The following is a 23,771-nucleotide window of genomic DNA, read 5'->3' on the forward strand; positions in this document are numbered from 1 at the left end:
CTGGCAACAATACCAAAGAGAAAATGCCTTATATAGCATACAATTCTTTGCATTGCTCGTATTATATAGTCTATATTCAACGCTGTTTGTTGAATGTCTGAATGAATGTTCCAGAAAGAGAGACTTTTTGGGGGTGTTGGGGGGCACGGTGTTTGACTTGTGGGATCTTAGTTCCCTGACCCAGGCCCTCAGGCCCTTGGCAGTGAGAGCACCGAGTCCTAACCAGTGGACCACAAGGGAATTCCCGGGAAAGAGAGGCTTTAAACTAGAGCTCCAAGGCAACAGAGGATTCTCTACCAGCCAGCCAAGGACTAAATTATTAGCATCACAATCTACAACGATATCTCTTTAACATTCAACAGACAAGACTTAGTTTATTTGCAAGAGCATTATCAAAGATTTTTTTCAGAAAATGTGATATTCTTCTCAGCAGCCCCAGGGCTTCTTGGAATTTCTACTAATAATTCCAGATATTTGAGTAAAATTACCAAGCACCCCTCATTCTGCAGATAAAGAAACAAAAAGTAATTTTATTTGACAATGAGATTATAACAGATCATTCATGTACATGATGAATGGGCATTAGAAGGAGTGGGAGTGGGAATATCTCTCTAAGGGCCACCAAGCATGAGACATAATTAGGTGCAGTCACCCTTCAGTGCTATTCAATCACGGCATTCATCCCCCAGAGTGGGAATGTGGTTTCTCAATTCTTCTCAAGGCACTGCTCCAGGTAACCACTATTGATGGATTGAGGTTGATGTAAAAGAGAAAAACAATTTGCATTTCTGGAGATACAAAATGTTTTCATATCTAAGTGATCATTATTCAAAGTTCTGTCAGTTATTTTATTGGGGAATGGAAATCAAAGTTATCATAAGGCCAAATTATTTACTCAAGGGCCAACCTCTTATAACTTAGTGTCCCTTCCCCCCACCCCAAAATCCCTCTCCACTGACTAGACATGCAAGTATAATGTCAATCAACTGCAATTTTTTCAAATGATGCAAGATCCATGAAATCAGTGAAGAGATGTGTGATAACTTCTAGAATCAAATGCAAAGCCATTTGCAAATGAGGATCTGACAAAATTAAATAAATAACTGAGGAAAAGACACTTAACAAGGGAGATGACAGGATAAGAACCTCAAAAGAAAATGATTTTCATATCAAGACCTTTAAAAAAGACTTCGAGAAAATTAACGAAGTCTGTAAATATTTTTGCAAGGATGATACTCTTTATAATCTGCAAACCTAAAATGTGAAATGAAGGATATCATATTATACTATCAAACAATTTTGTCAGAAAAAATTACTCCAGAAAACAACCTGGTTTATTTCTTATTGATTCTTAGAATTAAAGCCCTGTGTATACATTATTAAATAGAACAGATTCACAGTTTCAGCGTATTTTCATTATTCATTGTTAATTTCAGTCTCCATTTAAGTTTGATTCACCATGTGACTTTTCCCCAGGACTATTTATTCTCTGATAATAAGGATCTTCTGTAAATAGTTTGAACTTGAACACCACTGCCCCTACACACACTGATAATCTTTCACTAAGATGACGTGTTTTCAGTACATCTACAAAATTATAGTGGGCTCTGCTATCTTTTTCTATCCATTTAGCTATTAACGGCTATATGTATGGCAACCAGCCAGGCCTAACCATGTGCAAAAAGGATAGAGTTTCCTGGCATATGATTGGAATGGGCACCGACACTGACATGCATGGAGTTTATTTTCAAGGGAACACCATCCACCTACGAGGGACTCACCGCGACTCCCTGGCCCTGTTTCCCCATGTCTCCACAACAGCATTCATGGAGCCAGACCATGCAGGTAAACTGAGGGCCAGCTCAGGTGATCAAATTCCTATCTTCAGGCATATACTCCTTTTTTTTAACATCTTTATCGGAGTATAATTTCTTTACAATGGTGTGTTAGTTTCTGCTTTATAACAAAGTGAATCAGCTATTACATATACATATATCCCCATATCTCCTCTCTCTTGTGTCTCCCTCCCACCCTCCCTATCCCACCCCTCTAGGTGGTCACAAAGCACTGAGCTGATCTCCCTGTGCTATGCAGCTGCTTCCCACTAGCTATCTATTTTACATTTGGTAGTGTATATATAAGTCCATACCACTCTCTCACTTTGTCCCAGCTTACCCTTCCCCCTCCCCCAGAAGAAATTGTTTGAATTAGGGCACTTCTGGGTGTACAGAAAGAGGTATAGTCCTGATTAGAATCAGAGAATCCTGACTATTTTATCTCAAATATATAGTGTAAAGGACAAAGGAAAGGTGTCTAAAATAACATCCACAAAGCAGAAGTGGGAGTACTCCAAATGACCTTGCCTCACAAATCCGAGAAGAATGCTCTTGATTTATATCCATGAATAACTCAGGCCAAGAAAGAGGAATTTTTGTTGTTCTCTTTAAGCACAAACATCATTTTAGTTACTGCTCTGAAGCATCAACCAGGCATGAGCAGCCCAGTGGTTGCTTCCAGGTTATGGACATGAACTTGTCTGCCTTCTTTAGTGACTGATGGTGGTCTCTTGATGAGTTCCAGATGGGGACTTCCCTATTTTCATTCTCTTGGGCACCCAGAAAGCAAGCTGCATTGGGTCTTAAGTTCATGGAGAGCCCATTGAAATCCCTTCTCTTAGTGATTCCCAAGCTAATTATGTAACGGGGGCATTTTAATAAAAGATATAGAACAATATATGGCAGCATATGCTGTCTCATGAAAAATAAGAATAGCAAGTGCTACGGGTGTTCAACATGTTTCTCCAACCCAACTTTTTCATTAGTCTTAAGAAGAAACCAATATTCTACCCAAGATGAGTACTTGCCAGCTCTGTCTCCTTTATGAATGGGTATTTACTCCTTTACTCCACACTAGAACTGCAGTTTACATGCCTCTCCGTGTCACTGGTTAAGAACTTGAGGTTTGAGCTTCAAAACTTTTGCCTAAGAACTGTCTCAGAGTAGGAGCTGCATAATCCTTGCCTTGTAAACTTCTAGTATTCAACATTTCTATATTAATACAATTGATCAATTATGAATCATGCCAAGGGATGCCTTGGGAACAATGATCTTTTTTTTAATGCACTCTTCAAGACCAAAGAGGGAAGAGGAGGAAAACAGCCAAATAGGTTTAACCCGTAGAAAGAGGCATTCAAAACTAGAGATGGCTGGAATAATTTTAGGGTTTTGGCTACTTACTCATGTGCCCTACAGGCTTCTAAACAGCTACATGACAATGTTTTCCAGTTTATATTTGGTGGTGAGTATAAATCGGTTATTGCTGAAAAGCTTAGTTATTTCACCAATTCCTGTCCCATATCTCTAAGCCAAAAGGAGTGCCCAAAACATGGGTAGAGGAGCCTGTCAGTTGCAAGTCAAACGTTTTCTCTTTGAATCTTTTTTTTTAAACCACTTTATTGATGTATGACTGATACACAAAAAGCTGTATATTTAATATATGTTAATTGATGAGTTTGGAGAGAAGTATGCATCTGTGAAAACATCACCACAATCAAGGCCTTAAGCTCCTCTTTGTTCTTAGAGAAGATAATTCCTCATCCGTTGAAGGAATGATGAACACATCGATAATGAGCTGCCTGGAGACCCACATAGGCAGAGGAAGCTCTCGCCATGTCTGTCTTCTGAGGTATCCTCTCTCTGGTTTTATAGAGACCCTTCCTCATGACGGTCACCACGGGGTGCTAGGGTACCCCATGAACCAGTGGTTTGGGCTCATCCTGAAGGGGTAACTTGTCAGTATTTAGACATGTGTAGCATGATAGAAGCTATCTCTGTGCTTTGTAGGTAGTTAACGAGACCCGCACTCTCACTCACCTCTGAGAACAGTCTACTAGAGGAAGGGAAGATTTATTGATCCAATAATTTCACTGAAAGTTGATACTTTCCAATAATTTGGTTTTATATGATTTTATGGTGAATTCAGTTAAGATATGTGTACCTGATGCCAAGCCATCTGGAAAATTCAGCTTAAAAATTATATTGTTCAGTCAGACATGACTGTTGGTTTTTCTTTTCATCTGGCATCATGTAGACTTACCATTGGAAACAAGACCATCCTCTGCTCAAGGGCTTAATGAAGAAATACATTTGGCTTTAATAATAATACCTTACTTGTGTATTGTACTTTGCAGCTTATGAACACCTTTAGGGCAAAAGTCATGACTTCAGAAACGTGACCTAATTTGAATTTTGTCTAGAATATTCATCTTACGGATAATGAGTTCCTTTTAAACTGGGTGGGGCGAAGATAATCATCACTATCAGTGATTTTCTAGGAGTGACCATCTTCTAATAGGTGTGTACAATAGGGAAGACCCAGAGAAATCACCTGTTGGCAACAACTTTGCAAGTTTTATTTGTCCATGACAAATGAATTCCAGATGGTATTTTTCCTCATAAGTAAATATATTCAGAGTAATTTATTCCCCTTGGTGTCTGATTTTTAAATACTATATAAAGATGGTATTTTAAAAATCCACCTTATCGGTCATTTTGAAATAAATTACATAGGTTTGCTAGCAAACCAAAATCAAACTCTCGAGCATCGCACACAACGCCAAACTATTTCTCTTCCAGGCATCTTCAGGGTGTTTTGCTCCACCCTGTACCACTTCCAGAGAGGCATGAATCAAATATATGAGGTCAGCAGCTGCGGCAGCAAGGACCCTTCTGAACAGCCGTACGGGATGATAAGAACCTTTTACATCGCCGCTGAAGAGGTAGAATGGGATTATGCCCCTAACAAAAACTGGGAGTTCGAAAAGCAGCACTCGGACGGAGGATGGGAAAGGTACCACAGGCGAAGCCGCCGCGGAGTCTCTCGGGTGGGGTCTCACATGCTCCGTGGACGTTTGTCAAATGTGGAAACTAAAAATGCCCTGGTTTTGTCTGCCCAGTTCTGGGAGACAAGAGATTTTATTCAGGGGCACGAAAGCTTAGGGAAACTGCCCTCTGCGTCCTGGGAAAGGGTCTGAAGTCATTTTAAGGGCGCTCCCGCGGCGGGCTCCGTCCACATCCGCTAGCTAGTTTCAAGGGTGGCTGTCGAACCAGCGAATGTGGCTTTGAGTAAGCGTCTGGACTGAAAGGGTTTAGGCAAAGAGGCCCATCTCACAGTGATCCTGGGAGGACAAAAGGATGCAGAGGGAGGCAGAGATGGTGCGTAGATCTGGGGTAAGAGGATGGGCAGCTGTAGATTGAGGACCGCGGGGGCCGTTGGCCGAGCGCTGACCGTGGGGGACAACCAGGGAGCACGCAGGAGGCATTGGCAGAGATCCCCGAGTTGGGACAGGAAAAGCAGTTCTCTTTGGATGACCTGGTACCCAGAAAGTCCGCCAGATTGACCCTCCTGGGCAGCACTGTCGGCCAATGCTAAGCACCAATGAATGAGCGGAGGCAATGAGATGCTGGGGTAACACCCAGGCATTGGTTTTTTGTTTTGTTTTGTTTTTTTCGGTACGCGGGCCTCTCACTGTTGTGACCTCTCCCATTGCGGAGCACAGGCTCCGGACGCGCAGGCTCAGCGGCCATGGCTCACGGGCCCAGCCGCTCCGCGGCATGTGGGATCTTCCCGGACCGGGGCACGAACCCGTGTCCCCTGCATCGGCAGGCGGACTCTCAACCACTGCGCCACCAAGGAAGCCCGGCATTGGTATTTTTAAAAGCTCCCCAACTAATTCGAATATCAGATTCTAGATTAAGAACCACAGCACGGGGCTTCCCTGGTGGCGCAGTGGTTGGGAATCCACCTGCCAATGCAGCGCACATGAGTTCGAGCCCCGGTCCGGGAAGATCCCACGTGCCGCGGAGCAACTAAGCCCGTGCGCCACAACTACTGAGCCTGCACTCTAGAGCCTGCAAGCCACCACTACTGAAGCCCATGCGCCTAGAGCCCGTGCTCTGCAACAAGAGAAGTCACCGCACCGCAACAAACAGTAGCCCCCGCTCACCACAACTAGCGAAGGCCCGCGCGCAGCAACGAAGACCCAACACAGCCAAAAATTTTAAAAATAAATAAATTAAAAAAAAGAAAGGAAACGGGCGTATCATGCCAGACACCTAAGGGTTAAGGGGCATAGCCCAAGACCCCTTCCCTCACCTGAGTGCAAGCCCCCTGCAGGCTGATGAGCACTGGTCTCTACTGCCCTAAGCCCACCAGGGCCGCCGGGTAGAGCCAAGGAGGAAAGGAATAGAAGCATCTCAGGCACAGACCTGCAGACCTTTCCCCCAAAGTTAACACCCTCTGCTTGGGAATCACTGTCCCATATACGGACGAGGAGACTCGGCCCAGTTAAGTGGTCCAACTAGTCACTGGCAGAGTTGGAGTTGAACATAGACCTTTTGAAGGACAAATCCTGTTCTCAACACAAGCTGACTTTCACACCCTTCTTCCTCTTTGATATTTATTATCACACTTCCCTTGCCCTCCCCTCCCCAGCCCTCGAACTAATCCTCTGTGGTTATGTCCCCCCACCAACTCTCCCACACCCAGCTGTTCCGAGTATTAACCTGTTTTGTTTCTCTTCTTACTTGGCCTGTTTTGAGGGTTCAGGCTAATGCAAAGAATGTAATGGTGCCACCTTATGGACAAATGAAGAAACACAATGACTCCATTTTTTTTTTTTTTTTGCAGTACGTGGGCCTCTCACTGTTGTGGCCTCACCCATTGCAGAGCACAGGCTCAGTGAGACCGCTCCGCGGCATGTAGGATCTTCCCTGACCGGGGCACGAACCCGTGTCCCCTGCATCGGCAGGCAGACTCTCAACCACTGCGCCACCAGGGAAACCCCCAATGACTCCATTTTTAAAAGATTTGCCTCAAGGACAGGACGGTTTAAAATTCATTCAATGATTCACCAACCCAGTTTGCGGAACCAGACACCCCTCCTGCTAAACCAGTGCCGCCGATACAAGTTAAAGACGGATACTGCAGTAGAAAATGAAATGAATATTAATTTTGCTTTTTATAAAATGATTATTTCATTAACAGACTGCCATCACTGAAGAAATCATCGTATAATAATTTTGTCACGTGTACAATCTTAGCCCATGAGTGTGTAAGAAATTTATTTTCTTGAAACTCAGTGTAATTTCTGTTCTCAGCCCGATCCCTCTGGGCTGGCAGGGAAGAGCTAGCTTTGGTCTTCTGAGATTGTCTCCCAAGCTGCATAGAGAGATAGACAGAGGGTGCTGAGTGTGTCTGCACCTGCTCCTGCCACTGTGGATTGTGCCCATAAATAAATAAAAACAAAGTGAGATGAGAGCATTTTCACCTATTAAAAATACAACAGATCTGTAGATAAAAGTGCAGGACAGAAATGAAATGCCAAGTCATCCCAGTGGCAATCTGTGGCACCCCTGTAGACCAGAGCCCAGGAACGAATGCCCCTCTGCACCCCAGTTGCTATGCCTCTGCCGTTTGACCCAAGGCCATATCATAGGACACCTCTAGTTTTCAGACTACCCCTCAGTATGTGTTTTCCCTGAGACATTTATTGTCCTGGTCAGCACAGACCCTCTGCGTCAACTTGGAACCTGGAAGTCTTTCCCAGAAAGGCAACAAATGGGACCATTGGCACAATGCCAGGGTCTGTGCAATGAGAAGGAATTTGAAAATAGAGAGTAGGTTGCTATAGAGAAATAAAGTTATACCTAGCACTCCTGACCTTGTGGACTGATATGCATGTAATTTAACTAACCTGGGATTCCAGACAAGACTCGCCATCTACCTAGAGTCTGTCATACAGAGTGAAATAAGTCAGAAAGAGAGAAACAAATACCATGTGCTAATGCACATATATGGAATCTACACTAACAGTACCGATGAACCCAGTGACAGGGCAGGAATAAAGACGTGGACGTAGAAAACGGACTTAAGGACACGGGGGGGAAGGGGAAGTTGGGACGAAGTGAGAGAGCGGCATGGACATATATACACTACCAAATGTAAAATAGATAGCTAGTGGGAAGCAGCTGCATAGCACAGGGAGATCAGCTCGGTGCTTTGTGACCACCTAGAGCGGTGGGATAGGGAGGGTGGGAGGGAGATGCAAGAGGGAGGGGTTATGGGGATATATGTATACATATAGCTGATTCACTTTGTTGTACAACAGAAACTAACACACCATTGTAAAGCAATTATAGTCCAATAAAGATATATATATAAAAGACTCGCCATCTATTGAGCACCCCCCATGAGCGAGGCATTTTACTAGGCCTTTTACAAACCCTATCTGATATGACCCTCGCCACACCCTTGACCCATTCCATCAGCTCTGGCCCAGCATAATCATGTGACATCCTAGTGAGATGATAGAGCTAGCGCTTATGTGTTTCTTAATAGGTGTCTGACACAGACACAGCTTTACGGGTCTTAACTTACATGATCCTCACACCAGTCCTGGGAGGTAGATGAATTATCATCACGTCATTCTGCAGAGAAGGGAAGCTGGAAAACAGCAGAGGTGGCTCGAGAGTCTGTGCTTGTCGCCACCACACGTTACTAGGACTCCTGGAAAAATAAAAGTAGGAGAAAAATTCTCTTCTCTTGGAAAGCACACAGTGGTGGGTAGAAGATATATATGCATTTGTTAACTACCTACTGTGTGCTAGGCATTGTGCAAAGTGCTGAGAAGGGCACACAAGGTCCTTTTCATACAGAACTCATGGTCCATGGGGCAGACACTAGAACAAGCACACTGAGTCACGCAGTCACTGTGGGGAGGGAAGCCCCATCTTGGGGGAAAGGCGGGGAGAGGTTAAGTGATCAGGGAAAGCTTCTGGGAAGAAGTAGTCTTTGAGCTGGGACATGAAGAGAGGGTCAGTTGAAGAGGTGGAAGTGTGCTCTCAGCACAGGAAGGCAGCAAGTGGGTGCCTGGAGGAGTGGAGGGCACGTGGAGCTCAAGAGAGTGAATGTTTAGAATGGTATGAGCATAGGGCATGTGGGGGGCAATGATAGGAAACCAGGTTTGGGAGGTTGGCAGAGGCAGATAGGGAAAGGGTATGAGAGCTAAATTGAGGAGTCTGCCAGTGGGAAGCCTTAAAAAGCTTTTCCACAAGGACCAACCAACATGTTCAAATTTGTGGCTTAGGATCACTCTGCCTGCAGTGTGGAGCAGCGGTCCCCAACCTTTTCGGCACTAAGGACCGGTTTCGTGGAAGATAATTCTTCCACGAAAGGGGGAAGGCGGGTGGATAGTTCAGGCAGTAACGCAAGCGATGGGGAGCGATGGGGAGCGGCAGATGAAGCTTCGCTTGCTTGCCTGCCGCTCACCTCCTGCTCTGTGGCCCGGTTCCTAACAGGTCGCGGACCAGTACCGTACCGGTCTGTGGCCCAGGGGTTGGGGACCCCTGGAGTAGAGAATAGAGAGAGGAAAGGAGCACTGGAGGCAGAGAACATGGCTAGGAACGATTCCAGTTAATACAGGTAAGTGATTAGATTAGGTAGGTGGCTTAGAGTGTCGGCAGTTTAATAGTAGGGAAATGGAAGGATATGAGACACACTATATTTGGAGATAAAGTCAATAGATTTGTTTCTATCTTCTGTGATGATCTAGCTTGGTGCTAGATAAAATATATCGTTGATCCTCATTATTTGCAGATTCCATGTGTGTGAATTTGCCTACTCGCTGAAATTTATCTGTAACCCCCAAGTCAATTCTTGTGGTGCTTTTGTGGTCACTTGCAGATATGAATAAAGCAGTAAAAAATGTATGTCCCTTGATGTTCACATTCCCAGCAGAGGTCAAACCAACAATGCGTCCTTCTGCCTTCTTGTTTCAGCTCTCCTACAGAAACAAGTGTCCTCTTGGTCATCTATTTAGTGCCACTTTTTTTTTCTTCTTTGTGCTTTCTGTTGGTGATTTAGCTGTTTAAAATGGCTCCCCCAGCTTGGGACTGAAGTGCTGTCTAGGGTCCCTTAGCACGGGAAGGCTGTAATGTGCCCTTACAGAGTAAATACAGGTGCTAGATAAGCTTCATTCAGGCATGAGTCATAGTACTATTGGCCATGAGTTCAGTATTTATGGATCAGCAATATCTATTGCATAAGATGCCTTTAAACAGAAACACACATCAAACAAGGTTATATATTGATCTGTTGATGAAAATATTGTGACCCGAGGTTCGAAGGAACCTAACCCGGTGTTTCCCCTAGGAAAAATGGTTCAGTATTTGTTCATTCAGTGTTTGGGGTGACTCTCTAGAATGTAACTACTGTGAATAACAAGAATCAATTGTATCTCTATTTAGGGAATTCCCTGATGGTCCAGTGATTAGGACTCTGCACTCTCACAGTTGGGGTCCAGGTTCAATCCCTGATCAGGGAACTAAGATCCTGCAAGCCGTGCAACATGGCCAAAATATATGTATCTATTTGTATGTATATGCACAATACACAACCCACAGACTTTCTTGAGCTCTTTAAAATGGAAAAGCATAACAAGGTACAGAATGAGACATATAAAATCTGGAGGAATGCAGGGTGGTAGAATGTGTGTGTATGTGCATGGGTGAGCATGTGGGTGAGGTTAGTTAGTTCCAAGAAGAGAAGTGCAACCTCAAAGGGCTCTTATGAGTCTCTAACTAAAGCTGGTCAGGGATTGAGTGCCAGTAGGGCTTTAGAGCAATGGTTCCCAAGAGTGGACCATAGTCCAGTGCCGGACTGCCTACATCTGAGCACCCAGAGATGCTTTCAAATGCAGAATCCTGGTCCCACTCCCTGAGAGCCTGGTACAAAAAACCAGCTCCCCACAGAGATCCTGATTGCTGCCAAATTTGGGAAGCACTGCTCCAGTGCACCCCCGAATCATGCAGAAGCACTCAAGGATTTTCTTACCCTCTAACAACTTTAATTCCTGTTGCTTCTGATTTGCAGACATGGAGATATATTTATGAACCACACTGAAAACTGGATTGGCTCTCAGTACAAGAAAGTGGTTTACAGGGAATACACCAATGGAGAATTTGTGGAGATCAAAGCCCAACCGCCACAAGAGGAACACTTGGCACTCCTGGGTATGGCACAGATCGCAGCCGTGCACTGCCAGCACACACACACACACACACACACACACACACACACACACACACACGTCTGGTTAGACTTCTGCCCAAGAAGGGATGGAAGGAACAGAGCAGCCTGACTGCATTCATCCAAGTAGGTCAACTTCCTGCTCTCCCGTTATCAGGGAGTGTGCTGCATGCTCGGCTCATACAAACAGTAGCCGTAAGAAGACTACCAGATGATGCGCAAACAGGAATTCATATCATCAGGGCAGTCTAACCAGTACCTGTTGCCCTGAAGTTCCTTTGCCACCCCTCTGCTGAGCCAGGAAATTTTCATCTGAAACAAGCTGATGCCTCAGAACAGCAGGCAGAGTGTTTGCATAACTTCACCAAAGTTCTCAATCATCCATGCACAGCGCCTTACCAACACACCATGAAAATCATTCTGACAAAAGAGGAACCCCTTACTTAAGAGAGGTGCTTGGGTGAACGGCCTAGATTCAGTTCCAGGGGCCCTAACTCCTGGCCTTCTCAGAACCGACTCTGCCTGTGTGGGCTACCTGACCTGGAGGTCAGATAAGCTCTTCCTGCTAACCTTCCCCACTTTTCTTCACCTGAGCATCACCAAACCTGACTCCATTACGAAGATGCCATCTTAAAGCAGAGGGCTAATCTAGAGGACTTTTAGAAATCCGTCTCCATTTTTAAAAGTACAAGGCAACTTATATAAATAGTAAGGCTGTAATGTGTTTTATTATTAAAATAAGGCACCACGAGGTTACTAGATTCATAAATTATGAGACAGCCCGTCCATCTTCACCATCTATTAACATCAGCTCCCAAGCTTGTTTGTCATACCAAATGAGTAATCTCCCACGGGAACATTCCTTCTTTTGAGCCGTGTGTGTGGACAGATCTCTGAAGAAAGGGTGCTGATCTTGCGGAGGCGGCTGGGCTGCACCCCCACCCCCCAAGAGCCCCGGTTTGGTTTGCTCAGTAAAATGACACAAACCAGCGACTTCATCAGAGGCAAGCCCAGCAGCACTTCAGCCAGTGGAGCGGGAGGCCCATCTATTCATTTTCTGCAGCTCAGGGAGAGGTCTGCATTCCTGAAGCTGCAAAGGGCACAGGACAGGCCCGCCTCTGGTCATTACTGTTCCCTGTGACCCACCAGGCGGTAAATCAGAAAGCATCTGCTCCCTCTCACCAATCCAGCAAGGCATGTGCAATTTACGTGGTCGTGTATACATAAATAGTGATCTTAACATATGTATGCACATGCCCCATCTGTAACTCTACCCCAAACTACTGCTTAAAAACATGCCTAGATTTTTCTTTTCTAGATTTATCATTAAAAGAGTGCTTTTCAGACACTTTCTGATTCATACTAAATATTTCTTCTGAAGACAATAATAGTCCAACAAATTTTAGATTTATTTAGGCCTTTCGTCAGTAAGGTTATCCCTTGGTATCCACAGGGGATTTGTTCCAGGACCTCCATGGGTACCCAGATGCTCAAGTCTCTTATATTAAATGGCTTAGTGCTGTCGGCCCTCCGTATTCATGGACTCTGCATCCACTCATACGGACAGCCAACTACATTTCTCAGAAGAGCAATTAAAACCATGGTTTGAACCAGTGAAGAATGGATGGGTGTGGTCTGACTCTCAACCGTGGTATATCTCCCTATGAATGTGGAATGCAAATACATATTGAGAACCACTGAGATTGGGTCTGATGTGCTTCCAAGATGGAAGTCTGTTTCCACCTCTCTCAGGCAATGCCTTGTGCAGACCCCTTTGTGTATGATACTTTGTCAGTGTGGCTGAGCAAACTAGGTTTGTGGCACATTCTGGGCACCAAGAGGCACCTGTCATAGGTGAGGGTCATCCCACAGTAATGTGGGTGCAGGCCTCTTCAGAGATGTGTGGGCCTATTTCCACTGGCACTCAGGCTGGTTGCTTGTAACAGAAATGTGTACACATGAGGTGCTGAAAAGCACATGTCTCATGCAGGTATCCAAATACTGAGAAACAGCATTGGACATTTGGACATGCATTAGTGAAATCACTGTATTGGTCATACATCAATACATATGTTTTAATTTTGTTATCTTAGCAATCCCTTTTATACACATCATTTCATTGTATCTTCACTATTATATCCATTAACCAGATAATGAGTAGTTTTAGGCTTACCAAAGGTTACACACAGAGGGATTACAACTGAAAGTCACCATATCCTACATCATTAGTATGCATGGAATTATATATATAAAATATACATATATTTTAATTTAAAATTTTTAAATTGACATTATATTTTCATAGTCATTTGTTTTCCAATCCCTTAATGATAACAAAACGGGCACTTGTTTCTGAAATAAAAACAAACAAACAAACAAAAAAAGTCACCATGTCCTGTGGCTATAGCTTTTCCTGGAGAGTATGTCTCAGCAATATAAAAGTTTAAGCATTTATTGAGTATTTACTGTGCTTCAATCCTTACTGTAACCCTCTGAGAAAGGTGTTATTAAACTCATGTTACAGATAAGGAAGTTGACTCAGGTCACTTAACTTACTCAAGCCCTCTCCAATAAGTAAGTAAAGGAGGCAGGATTTGAACCCAGGCTGGTGCAATCGCCAAACATGACGTGATATTTAATGCTATCAATATCTCCCTCTGGAGGAAATACACTAATAACGGTGCTAACCTTCGTTTATTTTGTCAAATACTACCTACATGTAAATTACACCAATGTTGAAAAGAGCAAGGACAATGCACACAGGTCTGTGTTTTGCCTTCAGGCCCAATGATTCATGCTGAGGTGGGCGACTCCATCCTGATCATATTTATGAACAAGGCCAGTCGGCCCTACTCCATCTCAGCTCACGGAGTGGAGGACATGGAGAGTGGGAAGGGACTCCCAGTGCCTGTCACAAAGCCAGGTAACTTGCCCCACAGATCTGCTCCATCCCGATGAATACTTCAGACTCAACTCTTCTCTGATCTTTTCTGAACTCTGAAGGGTTTTGGAGAGCTCATTGTAATGTCAATGTGTTCCAACCATTACCCCAATATGAAATCACCATTCACCCAATGACCAAGTGCTTATGGAGCTCCTACAGCTCCATTAGGAACCTTAAAGGGTATTAAGACATAACAGCTAACACATATTCAGTGTTAACATTGTGCCAGCTTTTACATTTAAAACAAAAATTTTTAAACTCATTTATCCTTAAAATAACCCGGGGAGGTAGACACTAACATATTTCATTTAACCTGATACCATCAATTGTAATGGCCATGATTACTTTATCTGTTACTAAAGAAAGAAAAGAAAAAACATGCTGCCAATTAAACTTTAACATGCCACTGATTGAAAGATGCATCCTGACATCAGATGTGCTAAACTCTGAAAAATGTGCATCCTGTAATTGATGAAGTATGGTAGTTATGCCCATTTAACAGGTGACTGAAGCAAAGAGGAGTAAGGAACTTAACCACGTCAGACGTTAGTAATAGCGGAACTCAGTTTGTTTGACTTCAGGACCTGAGCTCTTAACCACACATTTCTCTCAAGATGCTTAAAATGAGTTTGAAAGAAAAAAAGATGAATCATTTATGCAAGATGAAATTCTAAGTGGTGAAGAATTTCAAGAATATATCTGAGAGTGTTGATAAAATTTCAGAGAAGGAAAACCCGTGAAGACTGATTGTCTAATTAGGAACAATTAGGGAAGGCTTTATAAAGGAGATAGAACTCCAGCTGGCTTTTAAAAGATGCATTGAAGGGAGAGAAGAGCTCACAATTTAAGGAGCTTCCATAATATTTACACAGTTAAAGTGTGCTTGTGATAAATGTCAAGAGCCCCTGTGACCTTCAGTTATGAAATTGATAGCAACCATAGGTATAATTACAGGGGAGTTATATTCCATTTTACCTCTGATGAATACATAGTAGCATTATAATAATCCTATATAATTGCAATAAAGGTCATATAAATTTTAAAAAATTTAAATAGGTATAAAGAAAAGAAAACAATCTAACGCATCACGAGAAAAGGTTAGCAAGGTATCTATTCAAGGTTGGGTTGTGGGAAGGAAAATCATTATTGGCTACTATTCCAACTTCTGCCACTCCCTACTCCCAGTATCAGAAGCTGCTTCAAGAAACTTCTCATGAACATCTAAATGTCTATCTACAGAGAAATAGTCAATTTTGGAATATTCTTAGAATGGACCATTGTACAATCATTAAATGACATTTAAGAAAGTTTTAATAACATGGGAAAGACTTGTTAAGCAAAATACAAGCATAGAAGAAAGACCAGAAGGGAAATAAGCCAAAATGTTAATAATGGTTTTATCTTTGTGGTGGTATTTTAAACAGCAGAGTGATCATCTTTTCTACTTCCTCACATTTTTTATACCTTCTAGGTTTTCTCTAATGGATGTGTCTTGCTTTGATGAAGAGGAAAATGGTTTAAAATGGATCAAAAAAGCTATTAAATATATTTATTTTTGATGGTTGAAAGCAACTCTAGAGGGAGGAAGAAAGGTGCCTATTAGCCGTGGGGAGTGGGGAGCTCTGGTAGGGCTGTGGGCAAGTTGGTGTGACCCCTCCCAGGCTGTTGTGCCCTGGTGGTGAGGAGTGGCAAGGGACACAACTTCTCTATGCTGACTGGCCTTCCAAGAGTCCTAGATGTGAGGGTTATGAGAGTAGGGAGAAAAATGTTTAGAGCATGGCAAAGGAGAAATTATTACTATTTTTTTACTGGAACTCGGAGGGATTCAGTCCCCACAAGGGTCTCTAATAAAGCAGAAAGATTTGGAAGAACCCAGAGATTAGATGTAGGAGCAATAAACTAACCTTGTGCAGGAAGTCCAGGCAACTTGGAGAAGAAAGTTTAATCAGGGCATGCATGCGATGAAGAGAGCAAACTAGCATTTTAAGAAAAGTAAGCCCCTATCAGTTTTCTCCTCCCCCTCCCCCTCCCCTCCCCTCCCCCTCCCCTCCCCTCCCCCTCCCCCTCCCCCTCCCCCTCCCCTCCCCCTCCCCTCCCCTCCCCTCCTCCCCCTCCCCTCCCCTCCCCTCCCCCTCCCCTCCCCTCCCCCTCCCCTCCTCCCCCTCCCCTCCTCCCCCTCCCCTCCCCCTCCCCTCCTCCCCCTCCCCTCCCCTCCCCTCCCCTCCCCCTCCCTCCTCTTTCCCCACTTTCTCCTCCTCCTCCCTTTCCCCTTCTCCTTTCCTCCTCCTCCTCCTTCTTCTTCTCTTTCTTCTTCTCCTCCTTCCTCTTCCTCTCCTCCTTCTTCTCCTCCTTCCTCTTCTTCTTCTTCTCCTTTTTATTAAATCACTCAACAAACATTTACTTAGCATCCTCTTTTTGTTGAGAGGTGGGCTCCCAGCTGGGGTAGACGATGGATTGTTTCAACTTTAACACCATCCCTGTAGTCACTTGCATTTAGAAAGCTAAATATCAGTTGTTTATCTTGTGATTACCAAGACATAGGGGCTATAATGAAAATCATGGAAACTAGACCTAAAATTATATCGCTAACCAACTGGTGCATGAGCAAACCTGGAGCAAAGTTTCATGTAAGCATTACTTTTGTTTTGCTTTGTGGCTCACATTCAGCTGTAGGTTGCTTGTCCTGATAGGGTGGGGAAGGGACACAGTTCAAAAGGAGATAACAATTTAAATGAGCCTTTTACAATGTGATTATCTTGATAATTCATGAATATGTTTATGACTCCTTTGCAAGGCTCTGGGTCAGCCCCAGGGACAGATATGGGGCCTCACAAGAGGGAGTGCATGTATTTGTTATTAGTATACATACAAATTAGCAATTATTGACTTCCTTCAATGTGAGGCACTATTCTAGGTATTTTATTTCATTTAATCCTCACAACAATTTGAAAACTGGCATAACTAATCCACTTTACAAATAAGGAAACTAAAAGTCAGTGAGATTAAGTAGCTTGTCAAGGTTGAGTGAAAACAAGTCATTAGGGTTGGGATTTGAAACTAGGCCTCTCTGGTTCTCTCTGGTTCCAACTAGATCTCACCTGCCTGCACATTAGAATCACCTGAGAAGCTTAAGGAATATACTGGTACCCTAGTACCAGATCCCAGATACTCTAATTTCATTGGTTTGGGATAAGGCCTGAGCAGTGAGAGTTTACAAAGCTCCCTGCTGATTCCACAAGAAGCCAAGGCTGAGGCCCATAGTAACTCAAGCATGCTCAAGCATAACTCTTAGGAAAAAGGTACAAAATTTGAGGAAAGAAACATTGAGGTGTAAAATAAGTCTTCATTTCCTGAATAAACATCAGCTGATAATAGAAAAGGCAAACTAAGATGGAAGGCTATAGTCTGAAATGAAAATCTATCATTTTGAACCTGCATAAAATCAAGATGTGAATTTAATGGGAACATTTCTAATGAATGGGCAATTCTACTCAGCAATAAACTTTAACCAAAATATACGAAGAATCTCTTTGTATTTCTTCAGATAAATTGTCTGGAACAGAGGTAACATGAACAAAAATTTTTTCTATTTCTTCTCATTTGTTTCAGGAGAAATAAAAACTTACAGATGGAATGTCCCTAAAAGGTCCGGTCCAGGGCCGTCTGACCCAAATTGTATTCCATGGGTTTACTATTCAACAGTAAACTTTGTGAAGGTAAGGTGGAGAGAGCCACCAAATTGCTCAAAGTGATGTGGCTTTAAGCTGACTCTTCAAGTTATCACAACTATGGTGGGTATATGTGAAGAGATGTATTGGTTTAGAGCAGGGGTCTCAAACTATGGCCATGCCTGTTTGTTTGCATTATTGATGATGAAGTTGAGTAGTTGTGATGGAAATGGTATGGGTCACACAGTAAAAAATACTTGCTATCTGGTGCTTTACAAAAACAAAGTTTGCCGACACTTGATGTAAAGTATACGGGGAAAAAAATAAAATCTCAATGTTTCAATTACGAAATTTAGAACTTACAAGGTAGTTTGAAGCAAGAGTGGATATGTAAAATAGATAATCATAAATAAATATATATTTTTAATTTAATTTATACCATGGTTTTTGATGTGTGAAAAAGGGCTCAGGAAAGAAAACACACTCCAAGTAAACTTGGTAACTGAAACTACAAAATATTTGAATGATAAATAGGCTAACTTTACTTAGAAATTAAAGGCAAAGATTCAATATTGAACTTGAATCAGGTATGTGTATATAAAACAACTAGTCTAGAATTATACTTCATAAATTGAAGTCCAAATTAAGGTCATATCTGATATAAAATGTAAACATTGCCCATTATTCTAAAAAGTGAGGGATTATCTTAGTCTTCATTTTAAATATTAGATGGCTGCATTAATGTCCTTGAGTTGTATTGGAGAGCACAAGAGTTCAGGAGAAACATACCAGACCCTTGAAAAAAAAACTTACATATTAGAATTATGGGAAACCCACATTTATGCGTTGGTTCCTTTGTGCATCCCAGCAAATATTTATTGAGCCCTTGTGATGTGCAAATGACCCCACCAAGTACTATGAGGGCTGCAAATATTCTTGTCTTGAAGGAACTTATCATCTTCGGGGAAAATAATACGTGTACACACCCATAATGATACTACAACTCTGAATCTGGTGAGTTTTATAGGAGTGCAGGGCTATAGAGGAGGCATTGGGAAGAGAGTCTAGGAAGAGAAAACATCATGAGTCAAGCTGAAAATAGGGAAGTAGAAGGTGTGTTTGGGAAACGTTGACAGTCCCATGCGGCTATCATCTAGGGTAGAAAAGGAAAGCAGCAAGGGAGCATAAGCTAGAAAAGTCCACTGGGAGAGCACATGAGGGGCTTCAGGTCCTGTCGAGGATTAGTCTTTTATTCAGTAGGACCATCACTGGAAAGTCACTGAAGACCTCTAGATATGGGAGTGATGACATTAATCTGATGGTTGTCAACAGGATGCGCTGGAGGTGCGGAGAGCAGAGACCAGAGAGGAGCCAATTTCTAGTCCAGGGTGAGGTATTAATATCCTACACTAGAAGGATGGCAGATAGAATGGAAAGGGAGTTACAGAATGGAGAGGCATTGTGAAGGGAAAAGAAATGTAAGATTTGATAGCAAATGAGATGGGATGGAGTGAGGAAGATGGAGGAAGTAAACACTGAAATCAAGTTTCCTGAACTAAATGACAAGGAATATCATAGTGCTATTAGCAGAAATAGAGAATTCAGGAGAAGGAAATGGTTTGAGGGAAATACTAAAATTCACTTTAGAAATGCTTAGCAGATTGAATTATTGCAAGAGGTACATCCAGGTAGAATAGCTAATATGCAGTTGAAAATGTGGGAGTTTTCCATCAAAAGAAATCTCAGGGCTGAGTAAGTTGACATGGAAGTCATCCATGGGCTCATATCAATTCCTAAATCATCCAGCTAACTTTTACCCATACGATGTGGAATATAAGCATCTGTATATACCTATAAATACAGTCTCACTTGGGTTTCACCTCACACCAGTCAAAATGGCCATCATCAAAAAGTCTACAAATAATAAATGCTGGAGAGGGTGTGGAGAAAAGGGAACCCTCCTTCACTGTTGGTGGGAATGTGAATTGGTGCAGCCACTATGGAGAACAGTATGGAGGTTCCTTAAAAAACTAAAAATACAGTTACCATATGACCCAGCAATCCCACTATTGGGTATATATCCAGAAAAGATGAAAACTCTAATTCAAAAAGATACATGCACCCCAATGTTCATAGTAGCACTATTTACAATAGCCAAGGCATGGAAGCAACCTAAATGTCTATCAACAGATGAATGGATAAAGAAGATGTGGTGTACACACACACACACACACACACACACACAATGGAATATTACTCAGTAATTAAAAAGAATGAAATAACATCATTTGCAGCAACATGGGTGGAACTAGAGATGATCATACTAAGTGAAGTAAGCCAGACAGACAAAGACAAATATCATACGGTATCACTTGTATGTGGAATCTAAAAAAAATGATACAAATGAACATATTTACAAAACAGAAATAGACTCACAGACATAGCAAACAAACTTATGGTTACCGAAGGGGAAAGCGGGGGTGGGGGATAAATTAGGAGTTTGGGATTAACAGATACACACTACATATAAAATAGATAAACAAGCACCTAATGTATAGCACAGAGAACTATATTCAACATCTTGTAATAACCTATAATGGAAAAAATCTGAAAAAGAATATTATATATTTATATATATATATGTATATATGCATAACTGAATCACTGTGCTATACACCTGAAACTAACACAACATTGTAAATGAACTACACTTCTATAAAAAAATACAGTCTCACTTGAAAAGCACACAGGAAAATAAAAATAAGCATTTGTTTATTCAAGAAATATTTATTTAACACCTTCTATGTAGTAGACATTGGGCTCTGCTCTGGAGACTCAGCTATGAGTGAAGGACACAGCCTCAGCCCTCAAAAAGCTCACTCTTGGGCTTCCCTGGTGGCGCAGTGGTTGAGAGTCCGCCTGCCGATGCAGGGGACACGAGTTCGTGCCCCGGCCCGGGAAGATCCCACATGCCGCGGAGCAGCTGGGCCCGTGAGCCATGGTCCCTGGGCCTGCGCATCCGGAGCCTGTGCTCCGCAACGGGAGAGGCCACAACAGCGAGAGGCCCGCGTACGGCAAAAAAAAAAAAAAAAAAAAAAAAAAGCGCTCACTGTTAGCAAATTTTTAGAAATAGTCCTAAATTTTCACAAAGATCACCCTATTCTTCAGGATTTCTTAGTACTTATTCCTTGGTCAATAGTCTTTTAGTATTTTTACAATGACTTTCTTACAAGCAAATAATCAGTGTTATTAAATTATTCAAAGGCTCTTCTAATTCAGTTTATTTTTCTTTCAGGATACCTATAGTGGTTTGATGGGTCCTCTGATTACATGCAGGGAAGGAGTGTTGAATGAAAAGGGAAGAAGAAGCGACGTTGACTCTGAATTTGTTCTCTTGTTTTTGGTATTTAATGAGAATGAATCCTGGTATCTGGATGACAATATTAAGAAGTATCTTCATAAAGATCCACAAGATTTTAAACCCTCTGATGATTTTGAGGAGAGCAACAAAATGCATGGTATATCACAGGTTTAAAAAGGAGACAAGCTCATAGAAATCTGTGCAAGGTCCCAGCCTCCCTCTCTGAGCCCTTCTTTATTCCCAGGGGCACCTGGACTGAAGAAAGTCCTCTAAAGCCTTCCTTCAGAGGGAACCAGACAAGCCATTTATTGGCTGCCCGCAAGATCCAATGAGGTTTTGGACCAACTGTTTAGGGAGCTGTATCTCTGAATGCTGGGATCCCTAAACTATCAGACTGTAAAGTAATTCCTAGGAAATGAATTATCACTTTTTGGTATATTTCTGTAAGAATACAGGATAACTTCTAGTTGATCAAATTTGAGGGGCTGGTTTAACTGTCTCTGGAACATGAAACACCATCACCAAATTTCTGTTTTAATGTGTCTATGTTATTTAATTCTTTGAAATTTAAGGTACTTCTTTTTTTTAAGTGTAAGTAATGTGTTCTAATTGACATACCTATCCTCTCTCACCGAGATCTACCTTTGGCCAAAAGTGTGCAAAAACATAGGTCTTGCCCAAGATAACAAAGCTAGTTAATTGCTAACATTGATTAGAATATAGTAGCCTGATCTCTGATTCAGCTACTCTTTCCCCTACAATTTTGCCTCCCTCTCCCAAAGGTTTCTTAGTAGGCTCTCTCTTTTTAATGAATGTAACTCATTTGGTTGTGTCATGATGCAAAGAATAAAAAGTTAGTAGAAAGCGGAGGAGTGAACGTCCCCGCCATGTCAGCCCAACTTGAGCTTGCTTTAGTAATTGTCAGATCATGGGTTCAGCCCATGTGAAGTTTTCCTTTTTTTGGAGATTCAGCCAGGTTTAGGAACTTGCCCCAAACTAGTTCTCAGAAAGTGAAATATTAAGGAAATACCTTTTAATTGCTTCAGTTTTGATTTATATAAACTTAATTCTCTGGCTTTTGTCCACTCAACTGTAGAACGGTATAAATCTGGCGACCTCACACATGAGGCGGTAATCCACCCCATAAAGGGAATATGCCTATTTGGCATGTTCCAACCAACATGTACTGCTACCCAAGAGATAGCTTTTAAAAACAAACTACTATTTCTCTTTTCTGGCTATCTTTTATAGGGATTTCTTAGTACTCTGAATTTAGGGTCTTAGATGGTGGGGACATTGGCAAGTGTGAGTGAGATTATTACATGTTTACCAGGCAGACGAAAATATGGGTGACCTAAAGATCTTCTTGAATCAGTTCTAAAACCAGATTAAGTAATCATCACTAATCAAAGGCTGTTCTCTTTTTACCTTCTTAGCTATTAATGGAAAGATTTTTGGGAATCTCCATGGCCTCATCATGAAAGAAAATACAATGACAAACTGGTATCTATTAGGAATAGGAAGTGAAGTGGACATACACACCATTCATTATCATGCTGAGAGCTTTCTTTTCAAGGTAAGTGTAAGAAAAGTGTTTTGAGGAAGACTTACTAACAGATTCAATATATTTCCATTGTGAAAAGAGAGTTATTTGGCAATAAGGCTTGTGAGGGGTGTTAGTGAATATTAGAGAATGGAACAGAAAAATATGATTGTATCCTTCCACTGGTAGATATTTCTTAATATGTATTTTATTATGCTTGTAAAAAAAAAAAAACAAACCTCTGAGCGCTTCCCTGGTGGCTCAGTGGTTGAGAGTCCGCCTGCCGATGCAGGGGACACGGGTTCGTGCCCCGGTCTGGGAAGATCCCACATGCCGCGGAGCGGCTGGGCCCGTGAGCCATGGCCGCTGAGCCCGCGCGTCCAGAGCCTGCGCTCCGCAACGGGAGAGGCCACAACAGTAAAAAAACCTCTGAGCTTCAGATGAGTTTTCTCATCAGTTATATGGGAATAATTCTGACCACCCTGGAGTATCGTATATGAAAGTACCCATAGTATTTTGTCCCTTTTCCTCTTTTATTTTTTTTTCTTTTCTCCTTCCCTTCCCTTTTTCCATTTCTTTTCTGTGTGATTAGCCAACAGAATAGTCCTCTCTAGTAAAGGAGATATTTCAAGCTTTGGCTTGGGCCCCAAATTTTACCTTGACTTTTGCCCTAGTGGGCTGGGCTGGACCATGTGTGGCTTTCTGCCTTTCGAGCATCAAGCTACACCGTATGGGTGGTGCTGGCTGTGCTGAATCACGTGGGGAGCCATTGAAGAAGCAGATTGCCAGGCCCCACCCCAGACCTGATGAATCAGAATCTCAGGGATAAGGTCCAAATATTCTGTCATCTCAAGAGCTGTGCAGTCTACAAGGAAGTAGAATAGAAAAGAATAATCACATCTAATCTGCAGGGAAAACCTGCGCTGCTCCTTTTCCAATTATACAGGAATGAACAGCGACTAATGAAACATCTACTATCCTCTCCCCTCTGTATATTCATTCAACACAGTTTAAGATCCCAAGTATCTTAAACCTACAATGATTTTAGTTTCACATATTAAATGGCTATGCTGCTTTTCAGAACTTGGCTTTTTCAATCCGCATTTTTAAAATTATATTAAAATATATAAAATTTAGTAAAATTTATAAAATCATACAATTATTTTACAT

General features: G+C 42.3%; 1 protein-coding gene across 1 annotated transcript in view; it reads left to right on the top strand.

Annotated features, from left to right (window-relative positions):
* The window catches only part of HEPHL1 (hephaestin like 1), a 166,878-nt gene that overhangs the window by 136,548 nt on the left and 6,559 nt on the right, over positions 1-23,771 (top strand). The window contains exons 10-16 of the mRNA XM_067750712.1: positions 1,633-1,845; positions 4,635-4,848; positions 10,930-11,069; positions 13,868-14,008; positions 17,639-17,745; positions 20,993-21,215; positions 22,495-22,634. Coding sequence (XP_067606813.1) covers positions 1,633-1,845; positions 4,635-4,848; positions 10,930-11,069; positions 13,868-14,008; positions 17,639-17,745; positions 20,993-21,215; positions 22,495-22,634 — 1,178 coding nt within the window. The remainder of the gene's footprint in view (positions 1-1,632; positions 1,846-4,634; positions 4,849-10,929; positions 11,070-13,867; positions 14,009-17,638; positions 17,746-20,992; positions 21,216-22,494; positions 22,635-23,771) is intronic.

The sequence above is a fragment of the Pseudorca crassidens genome, chromosome 9 (genome assembly GCF_039906515.1).
Source record: "Pseudorca crassidens isolate mPseCra1 chromosome 9, mPseCra1.hap1, whole genome shotgun sequence".
In the NCBI taxonomy this organism is placed as follows: domain Eukaryota; kingdom Metazoa; phylum Chordata; class Mammalia; order Artiodactyla; family Delphinidae; genus Pseudorca; species Pseudorca crassidens.